General features: G+C 38.1%; 4 protein-coding genes across 7 annotated transcripts in view; 2 read left to right on the top strand and 2 right to left on the bottom strand.

The window, feature by feature from the left end:
* Window positions 1–225: 225 nt before the first annotated feature.
* LOC110754729 (protein GRIP-like) overlaps window positions 226–24,118 on the bottom strand; it is a 31,477-nt gene continuing 7,584 nt past the window's right edge. For both annotated transcript variants that reach the window (XM_088255918.1, XM_088255919.1), the window contains 5 exons: window positions 1,275–1,346; window positions 1,154–1,201; window positions 876–981; window positions 722–780; window positions 226–584 (listed from right to left, as the gene is read on the bottom strand). In XM_088255918.1, coding sequence (XP_088112044.1) covers window positions 474–584; window positions 722–780; window positions 876–981; window positions 1,154–1,201; window positions 1,275–1,346 — 396 coding nt within the window. In that variant the 3' untranslated portion in view covers window positions 226–473. The remainder of the gene's footprint in view (window positions 585–721; window positions 781–875; window positions 982–1,153; window positions 1,202–1,274; window positions 1,347–24,118) is intronic.
* LOC110754733 (uncharacterized) lies at window positions 5,001–8,271 on the top strand. Of its 2 annotated transcripts, XM_088255917.1 has the most exons (4): window positions 5,002–5,437; window positions 5,550–6,274; window positions 7,140–7,592; window positions 7,703–7,843. In XM_088255917.1, the coding sequence occupies exons 2-4, from the start codon at window positions 5,768–5,770 to the stop codon at window positions 7,736–7,738; spliced, it is 996 nt and encodes a 331-aa protein (XP_088112043.1). In that variant the 5' UTR covers window positions 5,002–5,437; window positions 5,550–5,767; the 3' UTR covers window positions 7,739–7,843. The 2 variants fall into 2 exon arrangements, with proteins under 2 accessions (XP_088112042.1, XP_088112043.1); XM_088255916.1 differs by having other exon boundaries at window positions 5,001–5,437; window positions 7,140–8,271.
* Window positions 16,573–23,511, top strand: LOC110754740 (uncharacterized). 2 transcript variants are annotated; one of them, XM_088255914.1, is made up of 3 exons: window positions 16,573–17,946; window positions 18,555–20,547; window positions 22,937–23,511. In XM_088255914.1, the coding sequence occupies exons 1-2, from the start codon at window positions 16,855–16,857 to the stop codon at window positions 19,326–19,328; spliced, it is 1,866 nt and encodes a 621-aa protein (XP_088112040.1). In that variant the 5' UTR covers window positions 16,573–16,854; the 3' UTR covers window positions 19,329–20,547; window positions 22,937–23,511. The 2 variants fall into 2 exon arrangements, with proteins under 2 accessions (XP_088112040.1, XP_088112041.1); XM_088255915.1 differs by lacking the exon at window positions 22,937–23,511 and having other exon boundaries at window positions 16,573–16,806; window positions 16,909–17,946; window positions 18,555–19,462.
* On the bottom strand, window positions 20,458–22,391 carry LOC110770941 (protein GRIP-like). The gene is made up of 8 exons (XM_088255921.1): window positions 22,260–22,391; window positions 22,097–22,177; window positions 21,911–21,938; window positions 21,708–21,766; window positions 21,296–21,367; window positions 21,171–21,218; window positions 20,812–20,917; window positions 20,458–20,571 (listed from the first exon to the last, which is right to left on the bottom strand). The coding sequence occupies exons 1-8, from the start codon at window positions 22,326–22,328 to the stop codon at window positions 20,522–20,524; spliced, it is 513 nt and encodes a 170-aa protein (XP_088112047.1). The 5' UTR covers window positions 22,329–22,391; the 3' UTR covers window positions 20,458–20,521.

Below are 24,118 nucleotides of genomic sequence, written 5' to 3'. Positions count from 1 at the left end.
GGCATAGTCGAAGACAAAGATCTGCCGCTGAGGAGGCTCTACTATCTGACTACTATTGAGATTTATCCTGTACCATTATCAGATTATGCATAAAATCTTATGCTGCGTAGAACCGCGCCTTCAACATTCTGATAGGTACTCTTGTCCCAATATAATCTCCAAAATCACACCGTTGCTCTTCTGTTGTTACACTCTACAACTCTACAATAAATGGAGAATAGGGGGTTCCTTACAGATCCCGGCCAAAATGTTCACTCACCCTCTCTCTCTCTCTATCTCTTCGTGACGTATAATGGCTATGTCGTACTTTACATTTTCTGGACAGTGTTGATAAACAAGGGATTCACCGTTACAAAAGAATACAAGATTTACTATGACCGCACCCTCCACCTTTGAATCTGGGAGGCAAGCAGTTGGTTAGCTGGAGCAGCCAGTTTCCGTGCAAAGAATTCTCTGCAATCTCACTTCTGTGGTCATGAAAATGAGAATCTTGAGAAAAGAGAAGTCGCTGATCCTGAAGCATCACTCGCTGGGCTAGGAGGAACATCTCCAGATGCTCGGTAAGCTAGTTGACACTTCTGTATCTGCATTAGTATATAAAGTGTGCACAAATTAGAATGGAATTGACAATCTAGGAAAACCACAAGGGAAGTGTGATAGTTTCGGAGCATCATAGACAACTCACTAACTACAACTGCAACATAGGAGATAAGAATTTTACCTCGTCCGGACTAAATTGAAGAAGCATACCAACTACAGGTAATAGGGCCTCCACTTCACCTATTTGAGTAATAAAAACAATCAGACATTCCACGTCACCTATTGAATATAAAATTGACGACTTTGATTGTTACATCAGTCTATAATAGAAATACCTGTTTCAAGAAGCTTTAAGATTACATTTTTCAGGTATGTCATATCTACTCCTTCCCTCTTCTGCATTCTTTCCATGTTGCGAAGCTCAGCCTTCAACATAGATTCCTGCATATATGCCACACCATTGCCAGTTCATCAGCAATTTCATTTTCAGATCTGCTCAATTCATACACATTCTATTATTTACTACAACTTTCAAAAGGAATTTCCAAGCAACTGAAATCAAACAAGCCACAAGAACAGGGGTAAAATCTGCAAAATCCAGGCTTCTTGATACCTGTTGGTTATGCAGCCGATTCTCACGCTCCAGCTCCTCAATTTCCTCCTGAGTGAAACAAAAACACATGTATCAGAACTGACCTAAAGAACAGTAGTAATCAAGATGAGGGATTACACACTTGAAGCGCTAAAATGTGCCGCTGTGACTGTGCTAGTTCTTCCTCTCTTTGGGCTTGTTGCCTTGCCAAAATCTGAAGTTCTTATTAAACCAGCATATGAACACATCTGGATGCACAGCATGAAAAGGAAAAGGCCAGTGTACAAATCTGCAATAATAATATGTACACTTGAACTCATACTCATAATAAGATCTTAAAGCCCCCAAGTAGCCTGGTTATTATAAATATCAGCACTTCAGACCACCATTATACCATGAAGAAGTTCATCACTACAAAAGTGAAGCACCTAGACATTCTAATTTTATCCAATCCAGTTGTCTTATTTTGAGATCACAACAATAAATCTCTCTCTAGCATGACCAGCCATGATATCTAGAGAGAAAATATAATTTCCAGAATCTGCTGTTCTGCAGCAGAGTTGCTTAAACCGAATTATATGGGCATTTTATTCCTCTATCCCACCCATACTCCTCTGTGAAGGTAGCATACTTATTTGTCAAACACTCATGGCATGCCGAACGGTATCACAAGTAACAAGGACCCAATTTTCTTAAGCCAATTCTGGGAGGCCTTCAAAATGCAAGGGACCAAGCGATTTTGAAGCTTGGCCTACCACCCTCAAACGGACAGCCAAACTGAGGTGGTCAATCGCACGGTTGAACATTTCCTTGGTAACTCATTTGGTGATAAACCCAATTCTTGGGTCAGCTAGTTACCCTGGGCCGAATTTTGGTACAATACCACATTCCATAGCAGCATACGCATGGCAACCTTCCAAGCTTTATATGGATACCCACCTCCTTCAAATTTCCAGGGACAACTGATATGTCCATCAAGTAGATGTGGCCCTCAAGGACCGTGACCAACTACTTAACCTCCTCAGTCCTGAAGCAAAACATGCAGCAAGCCCAGAACCGATGCAGAGGAGCTCCTAGAAATAGTATCGAATTAGAATAAGTAATATTCCATGAGCTAGGAATTAGCTGTCACTCTTATCTGGATCAATATTCTGTAGCAGTATTTATTGACCAATAGTTCTTCTTTTGGAACAGTCAAGTCGATGAATGAATACTATTTTATTTTCTATAGTAAAATAATTGCTTAAGATATTTGTGGACCAGGCCATCTAGGCAGGGGTTTCCGTAGGAGGGGAAGACCTTGTTGATTAATCTTGTGAGATCTGGAGGACCAATAAGAGTTGTCGTTGGAGCAGTTGGAGTTGCAGCAGGAGACCTTACTCTTTTGATATTCAGTTGTGGAGGTGAACAAATATTGCCGACATTGACATGGTTCCGGCATGCTTTCATAACCGAACTGAATTACACTTGCACCGGTTTCTTCATCTGTGAAGACGACTACGGATTGAAAGATTTTGAATCGATGAGAGGAGAGAGGATTTTAATACAATACATAGACCTGGACCGGGCCGCCAGAGGATTTTGTTACTTGTGCTCCAAGACAATGTATATATGTTACCTAACCACAAAGAAAACGACCAATTTTCTTGCGTTTCCTTTGGATTTATACTTCTTTTTTTACTTTTTCTGTTTGACAAACTTTTTTTTTGTCTACCTTGTAATAGGCTTGAGAGCCTTTTGTAAGAGCTGAGCAGCCCCTGCCTCTTATAGGCCTTCTCAACGGACCCCAGCAGTGGACTTCAAAATGTTGAGGCCAAGACCTAATGTGAATAAGCCCCACAGTCATCATAGGTGAAAACCATATGTCAACACCCTTAACGCTTGAGAAGTCAGATAATAGTAATAATACGATTGAGTTTTGTTTATTATAGGGTTTAGGTTAGGGTTTTGTTTATTATTATCTATATATATAAAGCAAAGGCAGAGAACGGTGAAACATTCAAAATACCAGAAAATACCCTTGGTTAATACAAACATTAAGAATTGAAATTATTTATTAAATGAGGATAATATGGTAAATTCACACTTTCATATTAAAAAAATTTAAAATTAAAAGAAAAATCAGATAATATATCCTCTTTTTATGGAACACAACTACCTATTATCTTTTTTAATTCTAAAATAAATTTATTTATTTTTTTAAAAAAAACCTCTCGCAGGCGCGGAAGCGCGTGCGGAGAGGCTAGTAGTAATAATACTTGCACCCATGCTCAGTGTGATGATGATTTTTTACCATCTCTCTACTTTGGAGATATTTGAGACTTTGGGCTAGTTTGTTTCGCTTAATTACAGCCACTTTGTGAACACCCTCTTTCCAAAATTTAATGGATTTGGTCAGATCTTTGAGAGAAAAGAAATCCCACTTTCCCAACTTTTTCCAAAAAAACCACCGAGTCTTTCCTCATCGGAAGATACTCACTCCTACCGCGTGTTTTATGTCATTAAGAAAAAGTAGATAAAATTAAAGTCCAGCTAAGCCCTACCGCGTGTTTTATGTCATTAAGAAAAAGTAGCTCACGCACGTATCAAACTATAGAGTTTTCAATTTTTTTAAAAAAAACTATAGAGTTTTTGGTATTAAAAAATAAAAAGGGGGTTGTATCTCAACTCAAGTAGTTAAAAACCTTATGTCATGATAAGGTTTGCTTTTTCTGCCTTCATGAAGTTGATGTTCAGAATGGATTTCATTAATTAATTGTGGGTGTTTTGTCTTGTGTGTCTAATTTTCCACGTGGTTTTATTATCTTAAGTACAATCTCGACAAAACTTTTCATAATTAATAACCAACGACCTTTGACTTTTCCATTTGCTCTCTCTCTCTCTATATATAATTATAATTATAAAAAATAAAAAATAAAAGCTTCACAAAGTACTAATATGAAGCAATGTATACTATATAGAGAACATGCATAAATCAGTATGAAAATTTCAAAATAGGACTAATATCACGCGTTGATCACCCCTTGTGTTGCCGCGGCCTTGCATAATTTCAAGTGAGTAGAATTTATATTTTTAATGAAATTGATATATATAGTGTTTTTTCAGAATTAGAATTTATTAATATGATATTAATATTGATTGATTGTTATTTAGATTAGAGTTTATAATTGATTGATATTAATAATGTGTTTGGAAATTATAATGCAACCGTGGGCAATTGTTGTTGAATGTGAGTGAACAGCAAGAAGTTTAATGCACCACAACAAGAATTTTATAGTGAGAATCTTATATGTGGCCTTTAAATGATGTCCTATTACTTAAACGTTTGATCAAATTGATTAGTCGTTGAATCAAATTAGTTAACCTGATCCAATAATTAAGAGATATGACATAACTTAAGGGCCATATATAAGACTCTCACTATAGAATAACTACTCTGTAACAAGTGTGAAAGTGAAAGTGAAATATCATTGATTAACACTGTACACAAGCCCAAGCTCTATTCAAAGTCTACTTGCTGCACTTACCCACGGCCAACCCATTATAATTTCTTCCCAGTGCAGAGAAACTTCTAGAAATAGTATCTAATTAGAATAAGTAATATTTCATGGGCTAGGAATGAGCTGTAACTCTTGTCTTACTCTCTTTATTTAGTTGCAATTGAATAACACTTCAATGAACACTAATAAGAGCTTAAATTTTACCTAAATTCTAGCAAAGATAGCTAACCACTTAAAAGGTGGTTCCTCAAATGCTCTCTATTTTAGCTGATCTCAAATATTTTATTATTTTAAATTCATTAAAATAAAAAAAAATAAAAATAAAAAAGAACCCAAAAGCTAATTGTCTGGACCAGATTGACCTTGTAATATGAACAGGGGAGGCAGGGCATGCGAGGTGGTAGATCTGGTCAACCTCCAACAGAATCAGCTCAACGAATGAGCTCGAACTTGGGTTCTTCTTCTTCAACCCCACACCACAATCCTCTGGTTCTTCTTCTTCAACCCCACTGGTCACCACCACTGAACCTTTCTTTTTCTTCCCTCACTCTTTCCCTCTTTCTTTCTATCTCTCTCTTTCCCTCTCTCTCTTGCGCAGCTTTCAGATTTGGCGAGCCTTGTATTTCTCTCTCCCCCTCGCTACATGTAGCGAGCCAAAATAGCGATCTCCAAAATGGCGAGCGAAGTAGCGATGCTGCTGGAGGGTTGTTTTTCCTTCTTTTTCGCTAAAATAGCTAGGGATAAAGGAGTAGTGACGCTCCTGGAGATGCTCTAATAACACTGTTTTACTGTTTTGCTACTCCGTGTAAGTCTATTTTTCACAAGTCAACGAATGAATATTATTTCCTTTTCTGCCTATCCTCTTTTACTTCTGTGCACTCTACCACAAACAGTTACAACTTTCTTCTTCTTCTCAGTCACTGTATGTAGTGAGAGCCTTGAACTTCAAATCCATCCAAGCTTTTGAATTTGCTCTGAAGAAACGGCAACAACCCAGGTCTGCATATTTACTGGGCATGACGAGCCCTGCCTTTTGTTGACCGGACGGAAGAGTTGTGGATTGAGTCGGATCGACACAGATTGAACAAAATCAAATGGAATTGGATCGGAGTTGATAGCGGAGGACACGTGCAACATGGAGAACCCAGCGGAGAAGCGGATTCTAAAGGAGTTTGATGAGATTGAATCCAATCCCTCCAAGGATTTCAAGTTCTGCAAGCTCGATTGGAACTCATATGAATGGCAAGGTGCACTCAGAGGCCCTTCTGGAACTGAATTCGAGGGTGGGATTTATCATGTGCGGCTCCTGTTTCCGAAGGAAACCCCATGGGAGGAACCTTCATTCATCTTTTTGACGAAAAATGGTTCCTTCAATATCGAAACCGAGGTAAGATTAAACTGGAAGCCATCATGGAGGATGCGAGATGCTTTTATTGAACTTATTGAATTAATGCGCAAATGCCCACATGTTAAATCGGATTCAGTAAAACACAAGAACAAGAAAAAAAGGCGTCGTCTGGCCCAGAAATCTAGGGGAGGAGCCCCAATATTTGGCACTTATGAACGTCAGAAGTTAATGGATGTGAATCATCAATATCTGCAAAGGGAGACGAGAAACACTTCCCTGACACAGAGATGTGAGGTCAGCAATCCCCCTGTCAATTATTTTAACTTCTCCTCCGTTCTCTCTTGCTGCAACCCTTTATTTATTTTTATTTATCTGTCCAGGCTTATCACATTCATATACTACATTGAGAGAGGCGAAGCTCACCAATACAAAATCTAATATAAATGTAATATGTCTAGCATTTTCCATCTTTCTTTAGTCTATCTTCCAAAGCTGGTAAAGTGTTTTTCCAATTTCAATAGTTGGTGAATTATCTAGATAAATGAGCGAGAGAGCCACGAAAACGAAACCAAGCCGAACAATGAATACCCATCAAAATGAACAAAACAGAAAAAAGACAACTGCGATTTTGGGGAAGGGGCTACATGGGTTTGAAGGAGAAGATATATATATGTTTTTATTTTTAAAGCTTAGGGTGCTTTTTAGGGGTGAAAAAGGCTTGGAATTTTACAATCCAAGTTTGTCTTCCTTAACAATTTGTTAGATTTGTGAGAGAGTAGTTGAAGGAGGAGGGTGGCAGAGGTGTTACTGAGGAGAGAGAGAGAGAGTTGGGATAATGAGCTGGATTGTTGACCTGACATCGCCTTGTCAGGGAAGTTTTTCTCCCAGCTGACTGAGGCAGCCAATAGAAAGCAGCAGGGCGCAGGCGGCTATGTCGCCAACGTTGTTGGAATGCATTTAATGCTACCAATTCCGACGGGGTAGGAATTTTGGGTTCTATGAATGAGTACCTCTACAAATCCCCCAAGAAAGCAAAACTTTTTAGCATATTTACTCTGCATGACTAGCCCTGCCTATAAACAGACACCGCCGACTATGTTTCCTCATCTCTTTGCTTCGTATTTTGAGAATAATTGTATATTTAAAGTTTTGTTAACAGGAAGAGGTGGTTGTGGAGGACAAGTGCAACATAAAGAACTCAGGGGAGAAGTGGATTCTAGAGGAGTATGATTACATTAAATCCAATCTCTCCAATGAGTTCACGTGCCTCAAGCTGGGGTGGAAGAATTATGAATGGCAATTTGCAATCAGAGGCCCTAGTGGAACCGAATTTGACGGTGGGATTTATCATGGGATGGTCAAGTTTTCAGAGGGATACCCATCGAATCCTCCTTCAATCGTGTTTTTGACGAAAAATGGTTGCTTCAATACCGAAACCATCATCAGCTTATCGAACTGGCAGTCATCATTGAGTGTGCGAGACACTATAGTTGCATTTATTGAGAAAATGGCTACCTACTCAAATGGTGGATTGGTTTCGTGCAAAAGGCGTCATCTGGCCATCAAATCTCGTGCAAAAGCCCCAACATATGGTACTTTTGCACGTCAGGAGGTAATGGATGAGATTCATCAACATATGCTACGCAGCCCACCACCTGTTTCTGTTCTTTTCTGTTCCAAATGGTTAAAAGTTTTTATGGTTATCGTCTGTGTTTTTTGTAGTTATGTCATGCTACAGGCAGCTGCCGTGTATGTTAACATATACTACAGCACAAGCAGCGGCCGTGTCGTCAACGTCAACATTAGTGGGATTACACTTAATGTTAACAATTCCAAATGGGTAGGAGTTTTTGATTTTTTGAAGGAGGCCCCCAAGCCCAAGGGGATAACAGAACTATTTTGGGTTTTTATGTGTTTCGTCATGGTACTTTTTGTAGTTTGGTCATGCTAAGAATGATGAACTGAGGTGATCAAATCTGTAGCGTAGTTCTCTTTTATTGGTACCTTCTCCTAATTTAGGAGAGGTGGTAATGGAGCTGCAGAGAGCACCGAGTGCAGCTTCAGATCCAGGGGGTTTAGGGCAAGAATATTTCCTTTATTATATTGGTATCCGATTGCTTTGACTTTTGACTTCTCATATATTAACAGGATAATATTAATGGGGAGAGTAGGGATGGCAACAGGTCGGGTATGACAATATCATCCCCATCCCCGTTTGTAAGGTTTTTATTTGGAATTACATGTGTAATGACCTCAAAAATAATATTTGATTTTATTATTTTTGTGGAAAATCTTATTAAGTCGTGTGACTATTTTGGGTGTTGTATGATTTTGGTTTGATGTGAAAATATTGGAATTAAATGAGTTTAATCAAATTGGGACAAAAATACCCTTATGATTAAGTTTATGATTTTTTTAAAGGAAGTACAAGAAATTGAAGTGAGAAAATTATGATTTTTTGAATTGGAAAATCGAGATTGATCTCACAAACGCGTAGGCGCAAACGGTTCGTGAATCCGAGTTGAAACGAAGAAGTTATGCTCGTTTGAAGTTTCAGGGACTTAATTGAAAACAGAGACTTTGTCTATAAATTACAGATGGACACTGTTGGGGTTTCAGAAATTGAAATCCAACCCAGAGGTTAGAGAGCTCGTCGGAGAGGCGATTTCCGGCTGTTTCTGTGGCGGTTTACGGTGGCAGTGATCGACACCACCAACCCAGATCAAAAGCCTGTTATCTCGTGAGCATAACCCAGGAAGAATCGGGGCCATCAGAGGTGCGGTGAAGGCACGGTGACGCCGTGAAGTTGGTTCGTCAATAGTGAAATCAACGACTTCAACCGGCGGTTTGAGCCACTTACACTTCGAATTGGACCTTGAGGTAAGCATTAAAGTTGTTCTACTCAGTATTATGAACATTTTGGTGTAAGTCTTGACTAGCGATTCTAGGGTGGTCCATCGCCGGAATAGTACACTCATATTTCATAGACACCATTCTGCATCACAAATATACATTCTCTACATAATTGTTTCCAAAGGTTTTTGAAAGACTTCTTATGTGCCTCTGACCATTCAAGAACCCATTTATTGGTTCAACCACTCTTGAACACTTAAGGGCTATGTGGATGATTTCATACACATAAACACTTCCCTAAGTTGATTTATACTCTTTACAGCTGAATGTTTTTCATTGCTTGAGTTCATTATTATTTGTTCAGCTAATGTATTCTAATTGTGAGTATGAGTATGATTGCATAGACATAAATTTTCTCCAAGTATATTCATATAGATTTCGGCTGAATGTTTTATTGTTTCATTTGTGTTATTCTGATTTAAACTATATGCTTCATGATTCATTGCTTCTAGTTTAATCATCACGACACTTAAGTTTCATTTGTCTAGCTCAATCATACTCTGTGATTGAGATAGATGAATCAGTGAAATCATAACTCACTTCATACATCAGACTACATGCAACTTGAGCTTAGTGCTCTTGAGAGAATTGCTGCTAAGAGATAAAGAAAAGGTGTTTGCTGAAAGATTGGATTGTAGTTGCATATAGGTGATAGATCGGGCTTAGTCTTCTTTCCTTTCTCTTGTATTTCTTAATTGAGTAGATTGGATCTCTCCTGGCTTGGTGCCTCCAGTTTTCCCTTTTGTTGGGTTTTCTGGGTCAACAATTCTCATGTGTTATTTACATTCCGCTGTTACTAGTTTTAATTTATAACCACAAAATTGTTTGTGTTTGTACTTGTATGCCTTTAAATAACTTAAAATTTAAAAGGTAGGTTTTTGTCATATAGCCTACTTCACCAACCCCCCCCCCCTTTTATAGACTTTTAGAGCTTAGGGCCTGGTTTTACACAACTACTAAATTTAGTAACCTCAAACATACGTTGAAATCGGGTAACCAAGTACATGAAGTTTATTGTTCCTTGAATTTCATCAAGCTGCTTGATTCAAGCAAAACAAAGTATCTCCATTTTCTAAGTAACCAAACAGGAAATAAACTTAAAAAACAATATAAGACTGTAACCAACCCTACATGGAATGCACTTTAGAAACATACTCAAAAACCATTTACTACATAAGAAATAAGTGTTGAAGTTCCTATAAATTACATGACTTCCACTAATTAACTTAAAACAAGCCCAACACAAAAAACTCAAAAAAAATCCCAAAACAAGCCCAACAAGCCCAAAGTACATTGTTAATACCATGTCACAAAAATACATTGTTAATACTATTTCATAAAAATAAAATAAAAACTATTAAAAAAAAAAAACCCCAAAAAAGCCTGCAAGACATAAGATATTCTTTGCAGAAACCATATCCAATTGTCCATAGTTTCACAAAAAATAATCACAAAGGCAAAAGGAAATACCTTTACAAGAAAAAAAAAATTGTTAATACTATGCCATAGAACTATCTTCCTAGTAAAAATCACATTCTGCATATCATAAACTTCAAGTGCACAGCTATATATAGAGCAAAATATAGAGCATGCTTTGTTACTGAAAATCTGTTAATGCTATGTCATAAAAGTACACTGTTAATACTATGTAATAGAAATCAACTTAATTGCAGGGTATGAGCATTTAATAACAAGTGTTCATACCACTTACTGGAAGTTAAAAACTACATCATTTCATTTGCATAATAATTCCAACAAAGTCTACTAAACAAGTCTACAGGTTTGGTCTCGACTTAGCGGTCGGGTCAATGTCGATCGCACTATCGAATGGTCCGAAACTATCAAACCCCAATATCGCATAATATACGCAATATTCGTTCGATAGTCAAACAGTAACCTATCGCTAATTTGAGCATACCATTGTACTTGGGACGACGTGAAAATCATTTTAGAACACAATGGACCACCATATAGTGGCCCAAGGGCGGCCACCCGCCTCGCGCAATGGTGGGTGTCTTGAGAAAATTTTGGCAACTGAAAATTTTTGAAACCACCGATCAATCTCCCTACCATAAAACTAGCACATGTAGAGGAACTTTTTTGTTCTTGGACCCTGGCCAAAAAGTGGTCGGAAAAGGCTTAATCACAGCCAAACCTACAGAAAATCTATAGGTGTTTATATCAAACTCTCAAAAGCTAAAATTGATCCCAAATAACTATACTATTAACAAAAGCATGAGGAGAGGATCGAAATCCATACTTGGATTGACGACAACGATCGTCGGAGCCGCCGAAAAAGGCATTGCAAAACTCGAAACCCTCGAAGGTTCTTGGAGCTCGCAATGGCGCAGGGAGGTTGGGCTCAGGCGTGGTTCGCCAGCCTCCTCTGGTCATTTTCAGACCAGTCACGCCTCTAGTCGTGGCCCGAGCACCAAGATCGCTGGCCAAAACTGGCCGGCCTGGTTTCAGCGAAGGGAGAGAGACGAGACAGACAGAGAGTCGGGGGGAGAGACGCGCCAGATTTTTTAAATATGAATTCAACACCAAAGGGTAAACCCGGAAATCAGATATTAAATAAACCAAAAAAAAGATAGCTGGCAATAATAAGGTGTATTTATAAAGTCTATTTCATATAGGATATGGTGTATTTATAAAGTCAGTTTCATGAAGGGTTTCTCTATGATTCTATAGCCAAAAATGGGTTTCTTTATAGTTATCTAAATAATTGCTTATGCTAATTAGGTTTTGGTTTTTAATATCTTTATTTTAGTCATCGTTTTTTTAGATGGTAGGGCGGATTATAAATTCGGTGATTGGAGCGACGAGGCTTCTTGAGTGGGAAGTGGGACGTGTGCCAGGCGGCGGTAGAGACTATTCTACACGGCGACGCGCTGGAGCCACTTCCTGAGTACGTCACTCATGACGACGACCACAATTGCGTTTATGATCATCATGTTCGACTACAACGGCATATCATTGTAGTGGTAATAATTTGAAGGGAACAACAAAGCTTTTGAGGTTATTCATTTGATCATGCGAACATGGTCATGAATTTTTTTTTTTTTTTTTTCTTCCTTCTTGTTGTAATTGCTGAGTAAATTTGTGATGTTGTGTGATAGAGTGTATTAGGATGTATAAGGGGAATTTTTTTATAGTTAAATATTAGAGTGTATTTAGATAATAGGTGTACTCAGTTAATTTTAGGGTTCGTCTAACAACACCTTATAAAATTCCTTAATCTAACTGGAACAGATAATAAGAAATTGTACTCAGGATCCTCCTACTTGTGTTATAATTATCGTTATGATCAATATGAGGTTATACACCACAAAGTCAGGACAATGGATTACAAATACGGAAAGAAAAAAAAAAATCAAAAAATTGAAGTGTAAGGATTTTAGATGTCACTTAAGAAAAAGGAACATACTCAGTGGTCTTGAGTCCAATGGTTGATGAAGATTCTTATTATCCTATCTACAGGTCTAGAAATTTATTTGTCCTTCTCCTCAATCATTCTATCAGCAAGATCACGGAATGAACTGTGCACCTCCTAAAATGATGAATACAATTAAGGGAGGGAGCTGATTTTCCACTCCCCTTTTCTCCACTTACACTCTCTTTTGTTTTTTAATATTTTTTAATCACTTTTGTTCACTTTTATTCTTTCTCTTTTCTATTTTACCCTTGATGACGTGGCAAGTGAGATACCCAATTTGGTGTTGATGCGTGAAAAAATAATAATAAAGAATTCGTGAAAAAATAATAATAAAGAATTCTTTAAAAATAATATTTTTAAACCAAAAAAATTAATATCCCAAACCCTAGCCACGCTGTTTCTCTTCTCCCTTGCGCACCCACCCTTCCGTCTTCTCTCTACCCCTCTTTCCCCTCTTTATTCAATAACAACCAAGCCCACCCCTCCTCATTTTCTCTCCCTCTTTTTCTCTCTTTCCCCCTCTTTCTTCAACAACCATCCATGTTTTTTTTTAAAGTTTTGGGGTTTGAGTGTGGCTATCAGTGGGGCGGTAAGATCGTTTGTGCGTGGCTGCGTTGGGGCAACGATGTCTATCGGTGGGTGGGTGGGTGGCTGTGTGGGGTGCGGCATGGGGGTAGGTTGTAAAAAACTTTAATTGGTTGAGCTGAATCACAGAGTGTAAAGCTCCATACTTGAAGCGAAAAGCTTCAGACCCGAGCATTAGAAATTTCTCTTTGTTAGCACTTAGCAAAAATGTTACAAGGAAGGACAATAAGTCAGAGACTTTTGAGAATTTGGTGAGAATAAAGCATGATTTCGACTGTTGCTTCGGAGATGAAAAAGTGAAAGTTGGCTTCTCGAAATGAAAAATAAAATTTTGGTTTTTGAATTTGTAGAGATGGGGGTAGAGAAAAGGAGTCGAGGGAAAGCGAGCCATTGATGTTGTTGGGGTTAGGAGGCAATGCAGTGGTGGATGGTGTGGGTGGTAGTGAGGCGGTGGGGCTAGATTGCAGAGATGGGAGGAGGAGGGGGTTGACGAAGAGAGGGGGTTGTTGGGGCTGAGGAAAATATTTTGTTTTTGTTTTGTAATATATTAATTTTAAAGAATTCATCTATCCATTGAATTTTTTTTAATTAAAAATGAAGTGTAAGTAGGAAAATTAAATATATATAAAAGAAATAATATGAAAGTGAAGTAAGGTAAGGGTAAAATAGGAAAGAGAAAGAACAAAAGTGAACAAAAGTGATTAAAAAAAATTAAAAAACAAAAGGGAGTATAAGTGGAGAAAAGAGGAGTGGGAAAATCAGCTCCCTTAAGGGAAACCCAAAATTTAAACATTGTATAGGAGCAAAAAGAGAGAGATTAAAGCAAATTACCTTCAATTTTTATACCGTAATTTGAGCTCTTCCAATTCTTTTTTTTATGGACAATGAATGGCTCATGATATATCAAGTCCTCAACCATGACGTGGGCTCCTTCAAAAACCAACACTTGTGTCTTTTTTTTTTTTTTTTTCCTCTTTCCTCTTACCCAACGCTTTTACCCCAACTTTTTTGCTGGTTTCTTTTTTCTTCTCTCTCTCTCTCTCTCTCGCTTTCTCTCTCTCATTTCTCCATCACTTATCTCTCCCTTTCCCTCTCTCTTCACGCCGGAAACAATGGAGATCGGCGACTTTCTACCCTCCAGATCTGAGGTGAGCGAAGGCGAGGGGATTCGAGGTTTCGACGGCTAATCTTCATTTCTTTCTCTCTCTCCTCCCTCACTTCGTCGAAATATGGTATTCAAATCAGCCAATCAAACTTCTGCTCTGGCTGCAAAATCAAAAACCAAAAATTAAAAGCACATAATGATTTCAATCCAGGGTCTTAGGCTCCAAAATTGGCCGGAGGTATACATGGGAGGTTTACATGGTGAGGTTGGTGCTGAGGGTATATTAGGAACAGGGGTGGCGGTGAAAAGCAAAAGAATCATGTAGCTTTCTTTTATGGGCTTCTTCCTCCCTTATTGGTGAAAAGAGAAACCGTGTGCTCGCCACTACACGGTTTCCAAGTCTCTCTCTTTTCTGATGCTGCTAGCTTTGGTTCTTCTTGTTGTTTTCTTGGCTGATCTTGAGAAGTTGTATATTTTGTGATTTTCTGGCTGGCTTGCTGGTCTTACAAATTCTCTGGCTCTGTAATTTTTTTGGGATGAGGTTGGTGATGAGGGTGGATTCGGAACAGGGGTGGCGGTGGCTTTGGGGAGGCTGCAGGTTTTTTTTAAGGTTAAAACCAGCAAAAAAGTTGGGGTAAAAGCGTTGGGGAAGAGGAAAAAAAAAAAAAAAAAAAAAAAAAGAAGACACGTGTTGGTTTTTCAAGGAGGCCACGTCATAGTTGAGGAGGAATGGCTCCTGATATATCAGGAGCCAAGCATTGTCCTTTTTTTATATCTTCTCCAGAAGATGCTTCATTTTGAGCCATCAGTGTGTCACACTCACATCTTACTACAAAAATTATTATCTCAAGAATAACTCCATTCAAACTTTGAACAATAAGCATTTCCTATAACAAGCAATTAGATAAAAATTGTTGGAGGGAAAAAACATCAAGAAAAAAAGATAGATATTTATAAAAATACCCAATCCTAGACATGTATTTATAAAAATACCCAAGCACTATTTAAACATAGAAACATACCCAAAATGAGTTTTGGGTATGTGTGTAATGATGGATTTTGGGTATGTTTATAAATGGGTTTTGAGTGTGTGTAATGATGAGTTTTGGGTATGTTTATAAAGTGTTTTGGGTGTTTGGTATTTTTATAATTTCAGCCCCCATTTTGGGTATTTTAGTGAAACTCCCAAAAAAAGATATGTAATTAGATTAGCATGGAGATAGTACCCCGCCATGTTTCTTCCAAACTCTTAAGGTTCACTTTCCATGCTTCTTTCGCTGATCAGTGATGATGAGTATTAGCAGATTCAAGCATTTATTCTAAGCTCTTGATCTGCTGCAATGCAAGGCGTTGTTAAGAGCAGCATCTCTGTAAAAAGTGTAGAACTAAGGGCCATATATAGTGCTCTCACTACAGAATAACTACTTTGTAACAAGTGTGAAAGTGAAAGATCAAGATCATTGATTAACAGTGTACACAAGCGCAACCTCTATTCAAAGTCTACTTGCTGCACTTACCCAAGCCCAACCCATTATAATTTCTTACCATTGCGGAGAAACTTCTAGAAACAGTATCTAATTGGAATAAGTAATATTCCATGAGCTAGGAATGAGCTGTAACTCTTATCTTACTCTTTTTTTTTTCATTGGTCAACAAAGTGAGAGAGAGATATATATATATATATATATATATATATATATATATATATATATTATATATAAAACAAAATAAAGCAAAAGGAAGAGAATGGTGAAACATTCAAAATACCAAAAAATGCCCTTGGTTAATGCAAACATTAAAAATTGAAATTATTAATTAAGTGAGGATAATATGGTAAATTTACACTTTTTCATATTTAAAAAATTTAAAATTAAAAGAAAAATCAGATAATTGATCCTCTTTTTATGGAACACAACTACCCATTATCTTTTTTAATTTTAAAATAATTTTAATTTTATCTTTTAAAAAGCCTCTTGCAGGCGCGGAAGCGCATGCAGAAAGGCTAGTATATATAAAGCAAAAGGCAGAGAATGGTGAAACATTCAAAATACCAGAAAATGCCCTTGGTTAATGCAAACATTAAGAATTGAAATTATTAATTAAATGAGGATAATATGGTAAATTCACACTTTTTCATATTTAAAAATTTTAAATTAAAATAAAAATTAGATAATGGATTCTCTTTTTATGGAACACAACTACCCATTTTTTTAAAAATTATAAAATAATTATAATTTAAATATTAAAATAAAAATAAAAAAGCCTCTCGTAAGTGCGGAAGCGCGTGCGGAGAGGCTAGTATAAAAGAAAGAGAGAGGGTGACGACCAGAGCAGGCAGTGCGGGGTAGGGGGGGTGGGCCGTGGCTCTTTTTTTTTTTTTTCTTTCAATTTTTTTTTTCTATAATTTTATTTTAAAGAGTAAAAATAATTCAAGTCCATCTGTAAAATAAAGACACATGAATTTTAAGTAGAAATATTATCAACTACCATATTATTCTATAATTTATCCTTATATTGTAGCAGTATTTATAGACCAAGAGGTCATCTTTGAGAAAAACTTAGTTGCTTGTCATAGCATTATGCTATCTCCGCTTCTTGACTTTGGCTTTCCTGCACTCTCTACCCTTCCGCTTTCATCTCATGCTCGATTTCCCCTGTTCGGTTCTTTCTCAGCCAAATAGACATCTCTAGACTAGTTCTGTCCAACTCTCAAACAGTTACAGCTTTGCCTCTTCTTCTCTGTCACTGTAAGTTGTGAGAGCCTTGAACTTAAATCCATCTAAAGAGGTGGTTGTGGTGGATCGAGTCGGATCGACGCAGATCGAACGAAATCAAATGGAATTGGATCGCTACCCAGCGATGAAGCGGAACTTAAATCCATCTAAAGAGGTGGTTGTGGTGGATCGAGTCGGATCGACGCAGATCGAACGAAATCAAATGGAATTGGACCTCTACCCAGCGATGAAGCGGATTCGTGAGATTGAATCCAAACCCTCCGATCGCTCCTCACAGGCCTCCAACCGCACAGGCGCCGACTATTACAATATAATTCATGCTCCCGAATCCGCAGACGTCGGAATTTTCGATTTCAACAATAAGATAGAACTTTCTAGGTCAAAACTGAGCTCCTCACAGGCCTCTAACCGCACAGGTGCCGACTTTTACAATAGATTTCATGCTCCCAAATCCGCAGACATAGGAATTTTCGGTTTTGGCAATAACCCAAAACTTTCTAGGTCAAAACTGAGCCCCTCACAGGCCTCCAAAGGCACAGGCGGCATGCTCGAGCGGAAGCGGGCTGTAGGGGTGTTTGACCTTCCTGGATCGAGTGTGATGGAGAAGGACAAGTGCTACTCAGTGGCGAAGGGGTTTATAGAGGAGCCTGACCATCTTCAAAGTACTCTTCACTCCTCAGGGCTAAAGCGGATTCTACTGGAGTATGATGAGATTGAATCCAATCCCTCCAACGATTTCAAGTGCGCCATTGTCGAGCGGAACCCATATGAATGGCAATTTGGAATCAGATGCGCTAGTGGAACTAAATTCGAGAGTGGGATTTATCATGGGTGGATCCAGTTTCCGGAGGAGTACCCATCGAAGCCTCCTTCATTCACGCTTTTGACTGAAAATGGTCGCAACAAGATCAGGATAAGGCGACTGAATGATTGGCAGCCGTCATGGAGGGTGCGAGATGGTTTACTTGCACTTATTGATGAAATGCCCACCTACCTAGATGGTGAATTGGGTTCAGTAGAATGCAGTAGGGAAGAAGGGCTTGATCTGGCCATCAAATCTCGTGCGGCAGCCCCAAAATATGGCACTGGCGAACGTCAGAAGGTAATTGATGAGATTCATGAATATCTGCTAAGCAAGTCACCACCTGTTCCTGTTCCTCAACTCCAACTGACGAGAAACACTTCGTATCAGGTCAGCAAATCCACCTGTGAATTATTTTAACTTCTTTTTACCTCTTCTCTTCCGTTCTCTCTCGCTGCAACCTTCTTCTTTTTATTTTATTTATTTAGTCTATCTATGAACAAAACAGAAAAAGGAGTTTTAAAATCTGAGGAAGAGAACTGCGATTTCGGGGAAGGGGCTTACATGGGTTTGACAGAGAAGATATATATGGATATATGTATATATATTTATGTATTTATTTTACTTAGTGTCTTTTTAGGGGTAAAAAATGCTTGGGTTTTTACAATCCAAGTTTGTCTTTCATAACAATTTGTAAGATTTGTGAGAGAGTAGTTGGAGGAGGAGGGTGGCAATGGAGCCAAAAGAAAGCAGCAGGGCACAGGGGCCTTTGTCGTCAATGTTGTTGGGAATACATTTGTTAATGCTACCAATTCCGACGGGGTAGGAATTTTGGGTTCTATGAATGAGTACCTCTACAAATCCCCCAAGAAAGCAAAACTATTTATCATATTTACTCTGCATGACTAGCCCTACCTTTAAACAGACACCGGCTATCTTTCCTCATCTCTTCGCTTCGTATTTTGAGAATAACTGTATATTTAAAGTTTTGTTAACAGGAAGAGGTGGTTGTGGATCGAGTCGGATCAACGCAGATGGAATTGGATCGGAGTTTTATAGCGGAGGACATGTGCAACATAAAGAACTCAGAGGAGAAGCGGATTCTAGAGGAGTATAATGAGATTGAATCCAATCCCTCCCGCGATTTCAAGTGCCTCAAGCTCGATTGGAACCCATATGAATGGCAATTTGCAATCAGAGGCCCTAATGGAACTGAATTCGAGGGTGGGATTTATCATGGGCTGGTCCAGTTTTCGGAGGGATACCCATCGAACCCTCCTTCAATCATGTTTTTGACGAAAAATGGTCGCTTCAAAATCCAAACCAACGTCAGCTCAAGGCTATTATTGAACTGGCAGTCAACATGGAGGGTGCGAAATGCTTTACTTGCACTTATTGAGGAAATGCCCACCTACCCAGATGGTGATGATGAATTGGATTCAGTAAAATACAGTAAGGAAGTAAGGCATGCCCTGGCCATCAAATCTCACGCAGCAGCCCCAAAATTTGGCTCTCCTAAACGTCAGAAGCTAATTGATGAGATTCATGAATATATGCTAAGCGAGGTACCACCTGTTCGTCAACTCGTCTACACCATTACTGGGAATACAATTCATGCTACCAGGGCCAAAAATGTAGGAGTTTTCGATTTTATGGATGAGGCCCCCAAATTCATGACAACAAAAACAAAATTTTTTCGGGTTTTCATTTTTTCGTCAATACTTTTTGGTTTTTCGTCAATACTTTTTGGATTTTGGTCATTCCGAGGGTGATGAACTAACTGAGGTGATCAAGTCTGTAGCGTTTGCGTAGGCCTCTTTTTTTGGTAGCTTCTCCTAATTTAGGAAATTAGTAGTAATGTAATTAATTGAAAATGGGCATTCTAGTTTACGACCGTGATTTCATATACTTTGTCCCCATAGAAATGCTCTTCTCAAGCTTGTTCTTATTCAACTTCATTGATTGCCTATTTATAGGCTTACAACATACGGAGAGTGGGGCTCGATTATGCTGATATTAGGCCTGATAGTATTAATCAGACCTTGGTTTGTATAGTATTAATCAGACCTTAATTACCCTTTATCAGGCGGTATGTATTTCTTCTTGACTCCAATTTTTTATACTCAAAGGTCAATACTTTGAGGGTATTATCCTTAATAAACTGCCCGGTAATTAAGGCAGTATAAAAAATATTGTCGGTAAGGTCTGATTAAGGGTCTGATCGGACAAGAAGAAATTTGAGGTCTGTTTAATACTGCCAGGGATTTCATTTTGTTCTATTTTCTATTCTTTTTTACTTCAGCACCCATTAGACCAAGAGTGAATGATGAACTGAGGTGATCGAGTCTCTAGATGGTGGAATGCAAAATGGATGGTCATGGTCTCAACTCATTACCATGGAAACAAAATAGCTCATCTCTTCAAAGGCAATAGTTATATGGCAACGTGAACAAGGCATAGTCGAAGACAAAGATCTGCCGCTGAGGAAGCTCTACTATCTGACTACTATTGAGATTTATCCTGTACCATTATCAGATTATGCGTAAAATCTTATGCCGCGTAGAACCGCGCCTTTCAACATTCTGATAGGTACTTTTGTCCCAATATAATCTCCAAAATCACACCGTTGCTCTTCTGTTGTTACACTCTACAATAAATGGAGAATAGGGGGTTCCTTACAGATCCCGGCCAAAATGTTCACTCACCCTCTCGCTATCTCTTCGTGACGTATAATGGCTCTGTCGTACTTCACATTTTCTGGACAGTGTTGATAAACAAGGGGTTCACCGTTACAAAAGAATACAAGATTTACTATGACCGCACCCTCCACCTTTGAATCTGGAGGCAAGCAGTTGGTTAGCTGGAGCAGCCAGTTTCCGTGCATCTACAATCTCACTTCTGTGGTCATGAAAATGAGAATCTTGAGAAAAGAGAAGTCGCAGATCCTGAAGCATCACTCACTGGACTAGGAGGAACATCTCCGGATGCTCGGTACGCTTGTTGACACTTGTGCATCTGCATTCATATATAAAGTGCATAAATTAGAATGGAATTGACAATCTAAGGAAACCACAAGGGAAGTGTGATAGTTTCGGAGTATCATAGACAACTAACTACAACTGCAGCATAGCAACTACAGGTAATAGGGCCTCCACTTCACCTATTTGAGTAATAAAAACAATCAGACATTCCACTTCACCTATTGAATATAAAATAGACGACTTTGATTGTTACATCAGTCTATAATAGAAATACCTGTTTCAAGAAGCTTTAAGATTACATTTTTCAGGTATGTCATATCTACTCCTTCCCTCTTCTGCGTTCTTTCCATGTTGTGAAGCTCAGCCTTCAACATGGATTCCTGCATATATGTCACAACATTCAAAAGATAAATATATATCAATATAAGAGCAAACAAAATTGTAGGTGAGATTTCACCTTACGTCAAATATCATCACCATTGCCAGTTCATCAGCAATTTAACTTTCAGATATGCTCAATTCATACACATTCTATTATTAACTACACTTTCAAAAGGAAATTCCAAACAACTGAAATAAATCAAGCCAAAAGAACAGAGACTAAAATCTGCAAAAATCCAGGCTTCTTGATACCCGTGGGCTATGCAGCCGATTCTCACGCTCCAGATCCTCAATTTCCTTCTGAGTTGAAACAAAAAACATGCATCATTCAGAACTGCCCTAAAGAACTGTGGTAATCAAGATGAGGGATTACACACTTGAAGAGCTAAAATGTGCCGCGGTGACTGTGCTAGTTCTTCTTCTCTTTGGGCTTGCTGCCTTGCCAAAATCTGAAATTCATATTAAAAGTAAAACAGTATATGAACACATTTGGATGCACAGCATGAAAAGGAAAAAGCCAGTGTACAACTTGTACAGTTGAACTCATAGTAAGATCTTAAAGCCCCCCAAGTAGCCTGGTTATCATAAATATCAGCACTCTAGACCGCCATTATACCATTAAGTTCATCACTACAAAAGTGAAGCACCTAGGTATAACCAGCCATAATATTATAATACAAAAACCGGGTGCAATAACCCAAGTTTTCCTTCTTCTTTTTTTCTTGGCAAGACTTGAAAGTAAATATAACAATTAAAAGCAAGAAAAATCTAGAGAGAAAATATAATTACAAGAATCTGCTGTTCTGCAGCAGAGTTGCTTATACTTGATGTGTCCTGTTTATACGTGCCTGATTATACCAGTGTGAAGAAAAAGAAATGTTAGAACTCCACTAGGTACACCAACAGGTCAAAAACACCATAGTTCCAGTAATAAAGAAACTCTTCATCTAACTGGAACAGAAAATAAGACATTGTACTCAGGATCCTCCTACCTGTGTTATAATTATCGTTATCATCAGCCTGAGGTTATACACCGCAATGTCAGGACAATGGATTACAAATACGGAAGAAAAAAATTATCAGAAAATTGAAATGTAAGGATAAATTTTAGATGTCACTTAAGAAAAAGGAACATATTCGTGGTGTTGAGTCCAATGATTGATGAAGATTCTTGTTACCATATCTATAAGTCTAGAAATTTCTTTGTCCTTCTCCACAATCATTTTATCAGCAGGATCACGAAATGAACTGTGCTCCTCCTAAAATGATGAATACAATTAAGAGAACCTAAAAATTTAAACATTTTATAGGAGCAGAAAGAGAGAGATTAAAGCAAATTACCTTCAAATTTTTACACCGTAATTTGAGGTCTTTCATTGTTTTTTTTATCTTCTCCAGAAGATGCTTCATTTTGAGCTCTCAGTGTGTCACATCTTATTGCAAAAATTATTATCTCAAGAATAACTCCATTCAAACTTTGAACAATAAGCATTTCCTATAACGAGCAATAAGATAAAAATTGTTGGAGGGAAAAAACATCAAGAAAACAAGATATGTAATTAGATTAGCATGGAGATAGTACCCCGCATGTTTCTTCAAAACTCTTAAGATATGTAATTGATATGCTGCAAGGTGTTGTTAAGAGCAACATATCTCTGTAACAAATGTGGAACTGAAAGATGAAGATCATTGCTTAACAATTCACAGTAGAATATTACCTTACTCGTAAACAACCAAACGACACTGGATGAAGAGCAGGTAAGGAACAGCCACCATGACTCAAGTAGTTATGGTCATGAAATGGTGAAGAATCGACTACTAGTCTAAAACAGCTAATTGTTGAAATTGGTTGCGTCAGAGCAATAGCATGTACTTCTGGTTAAACACATGTTGGTGCCTTTCATTTTAAGAATCATCTTGGCGTTTTTCTCTAACAATAACTAATGAATTATAAGAGGAATATTTGAGGATTTTTGATATATACGTGTGGGTTGGTGTTTGAGGATTTTTTGTAGCAGGGCAGGGTGGTTTGAGTGAGATTGAGAAGAAGAACCAAGAGGAAGGCTGATCTTTTGTACAACGCCATTGATGAGAGCAAAGGGTTTTACAGGTGCCCAGTTGAGAAGTCTGTGAGGTCACTGATGAATGTGCCGTTTACTCTCGAGAAGCCGGAGTTGGAAGCTGAGTTTGTGAAGGAGGCAGCGAAAGAGAAGATGGTTCAGCTCAAGGGGCATAGGTCAGTGGGAGGGATGAGGGCTTCAATTTATAATGCCATGCCTTTGGCTGGGGTTGAGAAGTTGGTTGCTTTCATGAAGGATTTCCAGGCAAAGCATGCTTAAGATTTAGTAGCATACATTACTGGTAGAGTTGTTAGCATCTTTGGTTTGTTGTGTTTGCTATATTTTTGTTGTTGAATGTGAGTGGACAACAGCAAGAAGTTTGTATGCATATGTTTATGAAATTCTTGTCGTGTGGGATGAAGTTAATGCCCTAACAAGTTTAGGAATTTAGGCCAATATCCTCTGTTTAAAACTTTGTTGTCATAAGCTGAGACTGAGAGTAATGAATAATTCAATTCTGGGCTCTTCTTTCATATCAAGTTAAACCTCTCTACTTCTTGAGGCAATTGTGCTGTATCCAAGTAAGAAAATCTTTGGGCAATGAATACTCAATCAAGGGCTTATTTTGATATCCTGTCTGATACTTTTTTAGTAAAATAAAATTAGTAACATCGCATGTAGGGAGACTGAATGTTTATTGAAAAAAAGGGACCCCCAACTCACATCTGCCTGCAAACCACCAGATGGTGAAATGGAAAATGGAAAATGGAAAATGGATGGTCCCCCAACTCACAAATTGACTCACCTTTGCCAGTTCATCAGCAATTTCAATTTCGGATATGCTCAATTTCAATTTCAAATTCCTCCTTAGTTGAAACAAAAAACATGTATCAGAAATGACCTAAAGAATAGTAGTAATCAAGATGAGGGATTACATAGAAAAACAGAGACAAAAACATTATACTTGAAATCTTTTAATCTTTCTTGTGAAGCTTGTGCAGGCTCCATGTTTTATAAAGGGTTTTTTTAATAGTTTTAGATGAGTTAGTCTTTGAATTTCATTTTTTTTTTTTGGGTTTAAGAAAAGGCCAAAGGGAGTGATTGTAAGGTTTTTATTTGGAATTTCATTGTATTTTGGCA

The sequence above is a fragment of the Prunus avium genome, chromosome 7 (assembly GCF_965620075.1).
Source record: "Prunus avium chromosome 7, drPruAviu1.hap1.1, whole genome shotgun sequence".
Taxonomy (NCBI): Eukaryota; Viridiplantae; Streptophyta; class Magnoliopsida; order Rosales; family Rosaceae; genus Prunus; species Prunus avium.
This window is presented reverse-complemented; position numbering and strand designations above follow the sequence as displayed.

Coding starts and splice junctions, on each gene's coding strand:
- LOC110754733 (XM_088255916.1), top strand. CDS start 5,768: ATGGAGAACCCAGCGGAGAAGCGGATTCTAAAGGAGTTTGATGAGATT. Junction 6,275..7,139: donor CCCTGACACAGAGATGTGAG/GTCAGCAATCCC, acceptor TTTTGTTAACAG/GAAGAGGTGGTTGTGGAGGA.
- LOC110754740 (XM_088255914.1), top strand. CDS start 16,855: ATGGAATTGGATCGCTACCCAGCGATGAAGCGGAACTTAAATCCATCT. Junction 17,947..18,554: donor CGAGAAACACTTCGTATCAG/GTCAGCAAATCC, acceptor TTTTGTTAACAG/GAAGAGGTGGTTGTGGATCG.
- LOC110770941 (XM_088255921.1), bottom strand. CDS start 22,328: ATGAAGCATCTTCTGGAGAAGATAAAAAAAACAATGAAAGACCTCAAA. Junction 21,939..22,096: donor TTTCTAGACTTATAGATATG/GTAACAAGAATC, acceptor GTATAACCTCAG/GCTGATGATAACGATAATTA. Junction 21,368..21,707: donor CTGCAGAACAGCAGATTCTT/GTAATTATATTT, acceptor TATGAATTTCAG/ATTTTGGCAAGGCAGCAAGC.